Here is a 14,438-nt window from a genome sequence, read left to right as displayed (position 1 = left end):
TGAAATGGTATGCTATGGCTGCATACGTCGTTGGAGTGAATCTCCTCGACTCTCAAATGTAAATGGGGGACGCCCAAACTCATAGGCCGACCTTGGACTCGAGCCGGCATGGGTTTGGTCGGGAACCTTGGCGAGCTATGAGATAATTAAGTTTGACCTAATGAGAGGTCTTGCTTGACATACTCGTGGAGAATCGCCTTATAAATGTCTTGCGGGCCCGTGAGGTGTAGGGTGGACGGAGAGAAGTAAGTGGTGATCTACGGAATGGAAATACCGACCCGGTTGACGGAGGGTCATCGCGGGAAGGTATACGAATGACATCGGCAGAGCAAGTGGAACTTAGCTCCTAAGAGCTACCATATCTTTGAATTGTTTCTGTTTACATTTCATTAGAATTGTCAATTACTTGTACTTTATCTTTTGACCTGTTATTTGGGCTTGTTACTTGGACTATGTGCTTGCATGTGTGTTCTTGGTCTCACGAGCATTTTGTTCACCCTGTAGATTTGTTTTCCTTAATAGGATTTGGGCTTGGAATGAGATTTGGAGAAAATTCTCTTTTGTGTACTCTTGTAATAGGGTTCCAATACTTTTGACTAGACTTTTGGCTATTGTATATTTTGAGCTGTATTATGGAAAATCGATGTAAGGATTTGGGTAATTGTGAAATATTGTTAAATTTGAACGCTTCTGCACTATTTGTATTTATATTATTTGGGTGTTGACATCTAGCACCGCTAGAAGTTTGAATAGAAATTGCTTGAGTCCTGGCGAGAGTTGGGCAGGTGTTCCGCGGATACCCTTTGGTTCGTCTTAGGGGGAAGTGGGGCGTCACGCACTTTGTCTTAGTTAATGATTAGTAAATATTGTATGTAATAAGGGTTAGAGGTTCAGATCAGGCTCAACACTAGATTTGTTTGTATTTGAAGTTAGGTAACTCATCCTCATTATGTGTTATCCAAATTATTTGCAAAAGAAGAACTCTTATTTTTTTTTATTTTCTCTTTTTTATTAAATCACTTTTGTAATCTTTGAAGTGGAAAATTATGTCTTTTAAGTGTTACACATTATATAAGATTCTTTTGTGTGACTTAGAAGCTCAAACTAGAGAAATGGCATGTTTTGAAAAGTATTTTAATTTATGCATGTTTGTGGGTATTACAATATGAACCAAAACTTGCAGTTACTGATAATGAATAATTGCAACTAGTGGTGAAATGAAAGAAATAACATTTTATTAGGACAGAAATGAGAGCTTGTGACAAAGAAGAACATCGTTGTCACGAAGAAAAGGATTGCAAATGTTAGTGCATGTCCTGAAATTGTTGATAGAATTACTTCTTCTAGCATATGCCCAATTTACTTGTAACTGATTTTATCAAAAGGGACACACTTCTTATGCTTGCAATTTTAAAGAGGCAAATGAACTTTGAAGTTATTTGAGTTTACAAAAGTCCACTAAAATTCAAAGATCCAGGATAATGTGGATAATAGAAGTGGTTCAACAAAAAGTTTTAAAAAATGGTGATTTTTGGATGCTGGACACTCAAAGCAAATAACTGATCATCCATCATTATTCATTCAATTAGAACACAAGACAGTATAAGGGTAGCATTTGACGATAAGAAGAAAGCAAAAGATGATTGAGATTATAAAATGTTGATAAAGATGACCAAACCTTTGTTGAAAATGTGTTATTAACTGACAAATTAAATTTAATCTTGTGTGCCTTAATCAAATTTGTCATTAAAATAATTTTATGTTACTCGAAATGGATAATTTATGTAATTATGTGTTAGCCTACGTGCAAGCCATCAATATATGATTTTTTATTTTTGGGTTGCGGAAGCAACTACTCGTAGCAAAAATACATATCAAATAGAGCAGCAAGAATTTATGCGTCATTATCTCAACAACCATTAGCTCACCCAAATATATGTTACAGAAGCAAAATCGGTTGCACTTTCCACTAAATAGCAACGTATTTACAAATATGACTCGATTCTAAAACCGACGTAAAAAATTAGTACAACTCCAACCACCCTTTGATCCAAGAAAAGACTTTAATGCATAAAGTACCAAGTGAGCATTTCCAAAAAAGAAGGAAAATTTCCCAATCCATAACCACATTTCCACATCAAAGGTTCATAAACGGCCAAATTGGGAAGTTAAATCTGTATGCAGTTAATCCAATTCAACATTGCCACCGGTTACCCCCAAAGTCTTATTGCACGCCAACCTTGAACCAGCTATACTGGCCAACATAAACCTTGTGATGAAAAATGAGCTGGCGTCCGAATATTTTGCCATCCACCACCCCCACCTGAAGATTTCTAACCATGTACAACCTTCTTTTGCACTGAAATTCCAAAACGGGCGATTACTCGTATCATGAAACGGCTTGGGAAAGAGTGCAGAATGTATTGAGCGGTGATAAAATGAAAAAACGATGGTATAGTGTCTCATTCCATCCTTCCCTCTAATTCCAGTACATGGAAGTTTGTTGTACGTTGAATTTTGTCAACAAGAGTTTTGACAGGTCAAGTATATTGATGGCTTTGGTACGGTGTCTTTGTATTGTCTAAGCAATCTTGGCCCCTATTCCTGGACAAAAAAGCACGAATATGCACCTATAAAGTTTTCTCTCCAATACAGAACTAAAGAAAAGAGTGTGTTGTGTCTGTCTAAGTTGAATAGATCGACAATAGGAAATATAGGCAGCTACCAGTTGATATATGCATTCAGTTGAGTAGTAAAAATTCAAAGAACTAAACAATCATATGCCGTTATCTATACTCGAATATTGCCCAAATCTCCAATAATATTTGCCACGTTCTACATTCATACATGGAACAACATAAGTACCACATGATGTTCCACACAATCAAACATATGAAGAAACACACCCACACACTCACAGAGAGAGAGAGAGAGAGAGAGAGAGAGAGAGAGAGATATCTTGAACAATTAAAACAAGACTGATGCAGAAAGTTACCTCACAAAGCAAATGATAAACTCTGGATGAGTTCAGGGCCAGACCAATTAGCATGAAGTTAACCTGCTCGGTCCACAATCTAAGAATGCTATATGTGCAAAATTGTTGTGAGACAAGTGAAACCTAAGTCAAACCCATTTTACATCAGCACACTCAAAAAATCTTGCTACTGCTGAATAAAGCTGTCCTTCTTCGAATGGTTTAGATACATAACCATCCATCCCCCACTTCATGCACTCTTCATTTGTTGCTTGAATTACATCTGCCGTCATTGCTAATATTGGTGTGTGCCATTGAGGCACCATGGACAATATCTGAGTAGATAATTCACAAGAATTGGTTTGTCGATTATATTTGTACTCAAGATCACGGATTCGTCGAGTAGCTTCATACCTGCATTTCAAGACAGAACAAAATTCAGAATGGCCTATAGAAAGAGCAAATATGTTCCAGAATTTTAAAAAAAAAAAAAAAAAAACTCCCATGAGAATAGTAGGAAATTCATCTTCTCACTTTACCATTAGTTCCAACACATTGATGGGACTCACTAAACATCTAAATACAGCTTACCACAATTACAATGTGCAGTCCGCAAACTAAATGGCTTAGTTAAGTAATACTAGAAGTATAAAGATCCAATAACTATTTAAATTCACAAAATTCATCACCAAAATAACAGCAAGACAAGTTAATCCTAATTCAGAAGCACCAGAGAAGTCTTCCTTGGCAGGTGTCAAGTGTCAAGCAAATGATGCTACCATGTCTAGGCACTCACTGCAGTAGAAGTATAGTTCTAGTTTCCTTTCCAGTACCATAAACTTGACCACAGCCAAAGGGCAGAAAATCTAGTCATTTTTCAATGTGTCAATTTGGCAGGGTTTTGTCAAAATACATGTAAAAGAAATATTAAAAAGCAAAAGGTTATTTACCCATCCATTAGTGGCATTTGGAGATCCATAAAGCAAGCATGGAACTGGTGAGGTGGGTCAAGCTGCTCTAAAGCAGCCTTTCCATTATCTACACAAGTCACAATTGCTCCATATTTCTTCAGAGCTGCTTCTGCAACTCTTCTGTTTACTACATGGTCATCTACTACCAAGATTTGCTTGTCCCTAAGCAGATTTCCAAGCATTGGTTGTTTGCCCCTTGCTACTTGCCTGTCTCTTCCAGATCCAGTCACTTCTTGAATGCATGTAATTAAATCACTTAACCTAATGGGCTTCGTTAGCACATGATTGACTACACCAATTGATTTCAGCTCAGCGAGTTCAGCTGGATTTGTGCAGGTTGCCAACAAAAGAATATCTGAAGTTGAAATTGTTCCCAAATTGGACATAGAACCCCTGGATCTAAGGTCTTTTAGTACACAAGATACTGCAATGTAAGCCTCATTGGCCCAACTGTCTTTGTCGATAAGAACCATAGCTAATCGCTCCGATGCACTGCATAAACATGACCAAGAAACTATTAGCAAATCACCAATCTAAAAAGGAGAACAGAAAAAGTGAACATCATGCTTTTGATTAAGAAATTGGAAATCTATAGTTCATCACTTTAAAGAACAAATGCTGATTTTTTGTTCTCAGGAGATGGAACTTTAGATTCACAATACATCTCTAGCTCCACTGCAGACACATCAATCAACTGAAATCTAAGTCCAGGTAATATGTGACACTCGGTTAAAAGAAGGGATGCAAAGTTAGGAACTCTTGATTAGTCTATGAGCGATAGGGCTGCCACAGTGGCATTGGAATTAACAATCAAATGTCTCTTGATGATACACTTCACCTTTTGGTCAAGATTATTGCCTTTCTCATCCAAAAAGTTGAGAAATGCTTCCTCAGGGATGTCACAAATAAGTAGACATAATATGCAATCCTGAGGAGGAAGAACCAATCCTGTAGGCAGTCTAATGAGGGCTCTATGAATATGTTATCTTGCTTAATCAAAATTTATTACATTCTAATTCTTCATTCATCATTCTAAATGTAATGCCGATCCTATTAGCCTTTTAATTTCATCTGATAGTTGGATTTCCACTATTAGGAGAGAGACAAGGATACTTTCTAGTAGTTCACAGCATACAGATAATATCATCTATCAAAATTTCATCTCAGTTGTAACATCTGACAAATGATGCACTGATTCAATCCTAGTTTCTCAAAGGATATAATCTTCTCAGGTATTACAGCCTTCATGAAGTGTATTTGATTATTAACAAAGTATATTTCCAGAAAAGGATACAATAGTTTACCTTGTACTTGCACAAGAAGAAATATAAGAGCAAGCAGAATCTACAGTAGATATTATATCCACAGGCATTCCCAATCTCTTAAGGTGGTATCTTGTCACCTCAGCTCTGATGTTTTTCTGATCAATCACCAGTGCTTTTAGTCCCCGAAATTCTGAAACGGCTTGATCACACTGCTGCCAATGCATACCCATACAAGTGTTTTCTGCTTTTCTAAAGGTTACAGTAAAAGAAAAGGTGCTCCCAGTTCCAGGCTCACTCACAAAACCTATTTCTCCGCCCATAAGATCCACTAAATGCTTACTAATGCTCAAACCTATTCCTGTGCCACCATGTGTCCGTGATGTAGAACTGTCAGCCTGCATAAAGGGCATGAAAATACGGCCTTGTGCATCAAAAGGAATTCCCTCGCCAGTATCTTCAACAGTCACTAACAATTTGATCTTCTCAGCATCCTCTGCTTTGGCACTCAGCTTTGTGAAACTTTCCCAACTTTTCCACCTGTCTACCACAGGAAACCCACTCAACGTATTAAAAGGAGCATTTGTACCATCCTGAGCTAAGATTAAGCTTTGTCTCAGAACTTCGTCCCTTGCATCAAGAGAGCTGTTCACTTCATCAGCTAAATGCACTGAAACAAATATGTGTCCTTTGTCTTTGTCTTTTGTGAACTGCAACACAATTATGATAATATAATAATTGAGGCCTTAGAGAACATTGAGTTTAACCATCAATAACACTCAACGAAGATAACTTTATCTAATTGAACTAATTCTAATGCGGGGAAAGTGTAGCAGAGTTCATAGTTGGATCAAACAATTCTGAAATTTTCTTTGTTGTTATAGTTTTGACATAGAGAAGAAGCTTAAGGGAGCATATACACCTAGTATACTTGTCTGCCTATTCCTGACTTTTCTTTAAATCCGTCACCAAAGAACCTGACTGAAAGTTTGAAACCAAAGATACAGAGTTTGACTTGCTGACATTTTGAAATTCTGTCCAATTCATAAATTAGAAAAAAGCAGTGGAAACTGAAATTAGGCAAAACAGCAAAAGATGGTAATCAGATCTTTGCTACCAATATTTGAGATCTGTGGTCTAGAATTTTAAAACTCTTCAACTCAACAATCTCAATAAGTTTGAATTATTAAAGTGTAATTTTGATACTGTTAGCTGATCTGCTGATGTACTTCCCAAGAAATCTAATGCATATGTTGTTCTACTAAATGCCATTACTGTTGGGGTGTAAGCATGGGAAATGCTAGATGAATTAATTTAGTATGAAAATAAAGTGTTGTAAGATTTAAATGAGATATCTAGTCATATATACAGTGCTTATAAGGAATGTTAAAATTGCAAATTCTCACTATCCTCATTATTTATCCTTGCTACCAATATTTGAGATCTGTGGTCTAGAATTTTAAAACTCTTCAACTCAACAATCTCAATAAGTTTGAATTATTAAAGTGCAATTTTGATACTGTTAGCTGATCTGCTGATGTACTTCCCAAGAAATCTAATGCATATGTTGTTCTACTAAATGCCATTACTGTTGCGGTATAAGCATGGGAAATGCTAGATGAATTAATTTAGTATGAAAATAAAGTGTTGTAAGATTTAAATGAGATATCTAGTCATATATACAGTGCTTATAGCTTATAAGGAATGTTAAAATTGCAAATTCTCACTATCCTCATTATTTTTGTCTCGATTTAACGTATGTGTTTATCCTCCTAAAAGTTCAGCAATGTGGTCAACTTTCTTGTGCTTCAGGACTAAAACAGCAAATCTATCATACGATAAGTAAACAGGTACCTAATAGGACCCAAAAAACAAACAATTCTAATTTTAATCCTTAAACGTAAAAAATGGCTAATATCTCTGACTTCTTGGATTAGGGAAAAACTTTTTCACCTCTCATTTGTTTCCTAATGATCTATTATCTCAGCTATATATATATATATATATATATATATATACATATATATGATGTATGTATGTATGTATGTGTGTGTGTGTATATATATATATAAATGTACATATATAGCAATATATATATATGTATGTACGTATGTATATATATATGTATATATAGCATATATGTATATATAGCACACATTTGGAAATACATCAGCCATATCCCACAATATGATTAGCTGACGTCAAATCTTGTGCTATAGGTGGTTTTATTTCTTTTTGATCTATTTCATACAAAAGAAAGTGTAGCGATAGATTCACAAGTACTCCACCATTTATATGGTGGTACTGCAATATGCAAAAATACATATGTAGGAAAGAAAAGCACAACATTGTATTTTCTTCGTTCAATCAATTTCACCCAAAATAAAAATCCAGAAAATGGACAAACCTTAATTGAATTTCCAACCAGATTCGTAATAATTTGGCCGAATCGCCTGGGATCTCCAATAACAACTTCTGGCACCTCATCGGAGACATAGACAGCTAACTGTAACATCCAATATTGACAAATGAAAAGAGCAAGAACACTAATTACATTCCAGCCAGATCAGTGGCCCAAGATTGCTGCATAATAGTAGTATAGAAATAATTCAAGATTCAGCTCCAAACCTCAATTTCTTTTTCAAGAGATTTGCCTGCCAAAAGTGATAAAACTTTATCAAGATCGGCGCGCAGATTGAAACGTACAGCTTCCAGCTCTAGCCTTCCTGATTCAATCTTAGCCTGATCTAAAACCTCATTGATCAATGCTATTAAATCTTTCCCACTTTCATGAGCTGTCTTAGCATAATCCCATTGGTTTTCATCCAGATTTGTGTCCATTAGCATCTGAAGCATTCCTAAATTGAAAATAAGGAGTTTATATGATCAGTGGCAAAAACTGCATACTGTACGTTTAAGCACAATTTTGTCATTACCTAGTACACCATTCATTGGTGTCCTGATTTCATGGGAAACTGTGGCGAGAAACTGAAAAAAGGAACACCTAGGTTAAAGAACATGGCAGAAACAGCACATAAAGAGAAAGTCACATAGAGACAGAGGCTTAGCCTTGGTATTAAACGATACAGAAGCTAGACAACTATAAAAGGCTACACTTTGCCAAATAACAGGCTTAAAAATTACAAATGGAATGATATTCTATGTACACCTGGGATTTTGCTACATCTGCAGCCTCAGCCCTATGTTTCAGCACCATCATTTCCTGGTAGTCATGCTCCACTTTTGCAATTCGGTTTATGGCAGCATGAAAGATATGACCCAGAAGCAAAGTGATGACAAGAACTCCAACAGATGCTGTTATTGCTGTCCAGGGTATAGGAGGTTTTTCTTTAAACCTGTGACCAGAAACTTAACAGGTTAGGTTTACAATTGCGTTTTTTAATATAGACTGCATTATTGTAAACCTAAAGGAAAAATTCTTACCTGCAATGCATCTCATGCTTACGAGCTGGATCCCCAAAATCAAGATTACTGATGTGAAGTAGTCCTGTATCCATTCCATCTTTGCCATACATATTAATTGGAGCCGACTTGTTAGTCGAGTCATAAACATTGACGATAATTGTTTGTTTGCTAGCTAGCTGATGCAGAAGCTTCTCGACCAGTGAGGGGACATCATATGAAGCACCCAAATACCTTTATTAGAGTACCAATAGGCAAGATGGACCAACTACGATTTAGACATCAGAAATAGAAACATGCTGCAAGAGAAAATCACCTTACCCCAATAAAATCCTGGATGTTAAACCATAACTTAGAGGATATCATTACCCGACAGTAGCATTGATACGTTGCATCTGGGTAGCATCAGGAGGAAGATGAGTATTGTAGACAGCAAATGTGAGCACAACACCTAGGTGATTGGATTTTAATAACTTGAAAGGTGATGTTAAGACTCCCTTCCCAGATGCCCTTGCTCGCAAAATGTTCTCACGGTCTTCCTGTATAGCGATGGAAGAAGTTGAACAACTTTAGCAATCCAATTGTCCAAAATGGTTAAAAACTTGCTCTAGCAGAGGCAACCAATCAGATATAAAGAAAACAGTGAAAAGCATTACTTTGTAACAAGTTCAATAATTAACTCGCTGTAAATATACTTGATTTTACCTTTCCTGACATCATGTCTATTGAAACGATATGGGAGACAGTTTTCTGAGTAAATATAACAGGAGCATATTCTTCTTGAACAGGTGAAGGATCCAAGTTTTCAGGTACAAGATCTTGGGATAGAGTTTGATCTTCAGTCTCCATTTTCTTAATTGTCCATCCTTGCTGCTCCTCAAAGCGTTCTCTCATCAAATGAAGAACCCTTAAAGCATAGGCAACGCCACTAGTGAGAGGTCTCTCAAAAGCTGTTTTCTCTGTATATTCTTCAAAAGTTTTCTACGAAGTGCAAAGGATACAAAGGTCAAGGTTGATTTTCCTAAAAGGAATGTTATACAAGTTGACATTGGAGACTACAGCCTTGCAATGCCTTCTTAAGCCCTCAACCAAATCAAAAAAGTAAAAGAATTGATAATTTCTGCATATGAATGGAAAGAAAAGATTACCTGATCTAAAGCCAAAGGCTCCAATTCATGGTAAAATGTTGAGACAAGAATAGCCAATGCATGAACATGGTTCATGCTTACATTAAACTGATCCTGTAGCATCCGAGCCCTTTCATCACACATGCTTGCAAGCATTTCTTTCCTCCTCAACGTAATATCTTCATTCAAATACAAAAATAACCATATGGATCCAAATATGCCAGCCAAGACAAAAATAACCAGAAGCTTTTTCCTCCACTTTCCTGCACTTTTTGATGAACACGCAGTTAGCGGTTGGCGCAATTTCTGTAGTAGTTTAGGATGCTGATCCAATGGCTTCTGTTGAACCAAATGCTGCTTTTGATTTCCCCAGAGCTCCTCTGGTAATGTTCTTAATTTCCAGCTCAATACCATGCCAATAAGAACCCACCAGCAGATTTTGATGATGTCAACTAAAAGCCACTCACAGTGATATCTGGTGCCCCTCACAAGTGGCCACCGACTTAGCATATCCTATACAATGCAGAAAACCGGAATTCCACAATTAAAACTTTCAATCAAACATAGGTAATCTGACCTTCAGAACTCCATAATTGGTTTGACATAATGATAAATTACGCTGCAGCACGACACCATGTTAAACAAAGAATCCAATTAAAAATATGATCCTTGCATGGAATCACAATAGTTAAACATGCTTACAGTTTTCAGTTCAGTTTCTGCCAAAATGACATCATATTTTCAGAAAGATATACAATTGGATAGCATTTTTTATGTAAATAACTTGTTTATTTTCTACCTAAAGAGGTTTCATGGGAAATGAAGTGTATAAACCTTAAAAAGCTCTAGCTGGACTGAACATTCATGATCACTAGAAGCTGAAGATGTACACCATGAAATGAATGAGCAACCGTCTTTAAGAACTGATAGATCAAGGTTCTGGGAAATGTTGTCATCATGAACAGGGCACATCTGATTGTCAAGTTTAATATTTTCTGTAACAAAATCATGCCATTTCTCAACCATATCTGACATTGAACTGATCATCTTTACAGCACAATTCTTGATACGGCTCAATGACATTTGATGTCCATACTGTATGTTACATGTCAAAGATGAAACCTGCAACACAAACAAAAGGACACAATCATCTTGCAACTCAGCTACCTAAATGCAAGAGGACAGGTAGAACAACAAACAAATCTTATGATGTACACAGATATTAAACAATCTTGACTATTTAAGGCAATGCATATTGTACCGCCTTATTTATTGCCATTGTACCGCCTTATTTATTGCCATATTGTGCCGTCTTATTCAGCAAAATACAACTTTCAAAAAAACAAAACTCCAGGCTCAGCCAAAGGGTATTCTATGTTGTTACATTCATGAGAAAGTGAAAATTTAGTAGATTTCGGCATGACACAAAAAGATATATATCCTGCATGACCAATATAGTCTTTGCTATTGAAAAAGTAAAACCACATACTGTCTTGATGTAAAGATGGAAATAAAAATCCACCCCAAAGTTCAAAAGATTATCTTCCTCATTTTCTTCTACATTTTCCTTCTTCAAGAAGACCATATAAGGACAACTTAGTAAATTATCTAGTCCTAATTTTGTCTGCCAATATGAAAACTTTCTCCTCCTACTTTGGAGGTTGGGGTTGACATAAGTTAATGGAGACTAAGCAAATGATATGTACAAAGGTAATGCACAGTGAACTAAATTTGAGGCAAACACAAAGCCCATAATCCTTATTTTTCAGATTATTTCGACTTTCCTTCATGCCTCATGTCTGGTACAACAATAATGATGGTGACACTGTAAAATATTTCATTTCCATGGAACTTTTGAGTTTGAGTTGGCCTATCAAATTTGATCTACCAACAAATTGTGCATAAAACTATAAAACATGTTCTCCTAATGAGTGCAATGAGGATCTATGTCATTCAAGGTCAGAGCAACGAAGATTGCAAGGCTGGGAGCTGAGAAGTCACCAAGTTTGAGTTTGTAGGAATTGGCTGCTGTATATTGAATTATGCATTGCAAACAGAATTATTCTGTCTTCAACAAAAGCTCATTAATAATTACTTTGTCCTATAGCTAAATCCACCAGGAAACAAAAGAAAAAGAAAGCTTCCAGCTTTTATTCCCAAAAAAACTGGCAACAAAAACAGGATCACCAGATACCACACTGACATTTTTGTTGGTAGACGGGGTATAGTCATCCAATTTGTCTGGCAATCATGATGTTTTCCCTCGTGTGAAAAGAAATGTTGGGCATTAAGAAAAGTAAAGAACAAAATACTCATCACTCCAGAATTTTAGGAATTATCAAGGCCTGTAAGCTTGTACTTTCAAGTAACTGAATGTAGAAGGTAAGTACTAGAGAGAGCTACTCACTTGTAAAACGTTTAAAAACAACTCATTTTAGGTATCATAACAACCCATTACAGGGAACATCAGTTTTTAAAAAGAATGTCAACCTCCATTGTGCAAATTAGGAAACAGAATCACTCTAGCACTTCTGTTATTCTTGCAGCTTCAATTATTACATTTAACCTTGGTATGAAGACCTATTTATTAGTCAATTTTCCAACCAACACCAAAAGTCATAAGTTAGTCTACAAAAAAGCATGAACTGCTTCTCCACTCTTTAACAGTTTGCACCTTCATTGTTTGAAAATTAAGAGAAGTTTCAACGGTAACGTTTTCTGACAGTATATTTATGAAGCCTAACAAATAATCAATAAAAAGAAAAAGAAAAAACCGAGGAACGGTCACATTAACCAGAAATAAAAGCTTGTGATGGGTATAAAATATAAATACTGCACCTGATCTGTCTCAAATAGAGAAGCTAAAGAATTAATCTGTTCCTTGCTGACATTGAAATGTTTAAGCAAGATTTCAACTTTTTCTTCATTGAAAGGTGGAGTCTTAACAACCCAACTTTTTCCACTGAAACTGGACAAAAGCATGGCAAACGCAACAATAACCGACACAATCCACAAAAAGATTAGCTGTCTCTTCAATTTCCAGCCATGGGCTGCTCCAGGCAAAGCCTCGCTAGCCTTTTTCAGTCCGAAATGCAGAAAAAAGCTACACTTTAAGCCAGAGAGCTTGCGATTGAGAGGCATATTGACCGATACCCACCTACATAGCTTCAAGGAGAGATTAGAGCCTGAAAGCAACCCCATATGCAGCTGAGGAAATCATCCAAATCGGTCAGACCTGCCACTCCAAAGCCGCCAAGAAACAACTTGCAATGCACCAAAACTGGGTGAATTTATTGTAGAACTTCACAAATTTCAACTAAAAGCTAAAAATTTGTTTAAAGCTACTGAATCTTCTAGCTAACTACAGCTTGGGAAACTCCTCAAATAAGGCCTTTCTTGAAAAAAAAAAAAAAAAAAACAGAGACCTCTGGGCCGGCAAGACCAAGTAAAAGTGCAAAACCTGCTGCAGATTCATCATCAATTAGCTGTCCCCAATCTTTAAAGCCTCCACAGCCTTAATTTTGTGTTACAGTTTCATTTTTGTGTTATTATCTGTTCCCCGACAAAAGATACAGCAAAATCCTATCAAGACCCAACCAGTTTTGGAGAAGAATAGGAGAAGGACAATGATGCCAAAGCAGAAGCTGGTGCACAGTCAGATATTACTTTGCTAAACTGACTGAAATGATTGAATGGAAAAGAAAAAATCTTCCTTTATTTTGTTTTTCCTTTTAACTATAACAACCTTCACTCTTATATCAGGAATAATTTGTGGGGACAGAGTAAAAAGGCAGAAAACTATGAAAAGCATCAGGACTAAAGCTTTTTCCAATGAAAACTCGTTATCGAACTTGGACGAAGCCAAGTTGGTTTCTCAGCAGAACCAATTATCAGATTGTGGGATGTAAATGGCTGCTTTTATCTTCCCACTTTAACCCGTCCCTCTTTAACCCCTGTCCGTCTCTCTCTCCCGGTGTCTGTCTTTCTTGTTTGGTGCGGGCATATGCTGTTGAGCTTGGGGACATCATTGTCTCAATCATCTGGTGGGGAAGCCTGGGGGGAAAGGATTGAGCAAAAGAATACAAAGGTTCCCTTCACGGTAAAGCATACCAGTAGTAGACTTAGAACAACACCCATACGTCATATAATATAAATACCTAATTCGTACGGACAGCTATTATTAAAACATATCTTTAATTTTGGTTGTGGAAATGAAAAGGTTTCACTCACATTTGTAAAAGGAGATGTTGCTGCGGTATGTTTAGATGTCAAAACAAAGGTGTGAAAAGTTAAGAGAAAAGACATTCAAGCATTTTGGGCCACAAACGCTAGGGGAAGTGTGTTGGCCGGGCACGTGGAAAGGACTTTTGTGATGTGCAACCGGAAGATCTATTGGGCGTTGAAGGGGACTCCAGCCGCGCATGTGAAATGTGGAGGGGGCGAAATTAAGCAACCGGGAAAATGAGAGTTTGTACGCGAAAGTACGGCAGGGAAAAAAGGCGCGAAGCTTACTAGATAAGCTAAACAGTGTAGGCTGTGACAGCCCCACCTCTCCCTAGGGTATCAGCGGACTGTCTGCCCAACTCTTGTCGGGACTCAGTCGATCAAAGAACTAGCAACTCAAAATAACTGGGAAAAATAGCATCAAATTAAATCGTACGACCCTAATAACACATAACTA

At 36.8% G+C, this 14,438-nt stretch overlaps 1 protein-coding gene across 2 annotated transcripts; it reads right to left on the bottom strand.

Annotated features, from left to right (window-relative positions):
- Window positions 1-2,392: 2,392 nt before the first annotated feature.
- Window positions 2,393-13,895, bottom strand: LOC113722426 (histidine kinase 2-like). 2 transcript variants are annotated; one of them, XR_011815034.1, is made up of 14 exons: window positions 12,596-13,895; window positions 10,592-10,879; window positions 9,779-10,270; window positions 9,336-9,611; window positions 9,000-9,169; window positions 8,652-8,864; window positions 8,377-8,563; window positions 8,144-8,195; window positions 7,836-8,065; window positions 7,615-7,713; window positions 5,250-5,917; window positions 3,925-4,437; window positions 2,996-3,388; window positions 2,393-2,604 (listed from the first exon to the last, which is right to left on the bottom strand). XR_011815034.1 is itself a non-coding variant. In XM_027245734.2 (13 exons), exons 1-13 carry the CDS (start codon window positions 12,956-12,958, stop codon window positions 3,124-3,126), a joined length of 3,816 nt encoding a protein of 1,271 aa, XP_027101535.2. In that variant the 5' UTR covers window positions 12,959-13,895; the 3' UTR covers window positions 2,956-3,123. The 2 variants fall into 2 exon arrangements, 1 of the variants encoding a protein (XP_027101535.2); XM_027245734.2 differs by lacking the exon at window positions 2,393-2,604 and having other exon boundaries at window positions 2,956-3,388.
- Window positions 13,896-14,438: the final 543 nt, after the last annotated feature.

Source organism: Coffea arabica, chromosome 5c, assembly GCF_036785885.1.
Source record: "Coffea arabica cultivar ET-39 chromosome 5c, Coffea Arabica ET-39 HiFi, whole genome shotgun sequence".
Lineage (NCBI taxonomy): Eukaryota > Viridiplantae > Streptophyta > Magnoliopsida > Gentianales > Rubiaceae > Coffea > Coffea arabica.
Note: the sequence above shows the minus strand (reverse complement) of the source record. Positions and strands in the feature narration are given on the sequence as shown.

What these genes read in the sequence shown, in the direction of transcription:
- LOC113722426 (XM_027245734.2), bottom strand. Translation starts at nt 12,958, where the DNA reads ATGGGGTTGCTTTCAGGCTCTAATCTCTCCTTGAAGCTATGTAGGTGG. An exon ending in CTCTATTTGAGACAGATCAG is followed by an intron (nt 10,880 to 12,595) that starts GTGCAGTATTTA and finishes TTTGTGTTGCAG; the next exon opens with GTTTCATCTTTGACATGTAA. An exon ending in AGCCTTTGGCTTTAGATCAG is followed by an intron (nt 9,612 to 9,778) that starts GTAATCTTTTCT and finishes TGCACTTCGTAG; the next exon opens with AAAACTTTTGAAGAATATAC.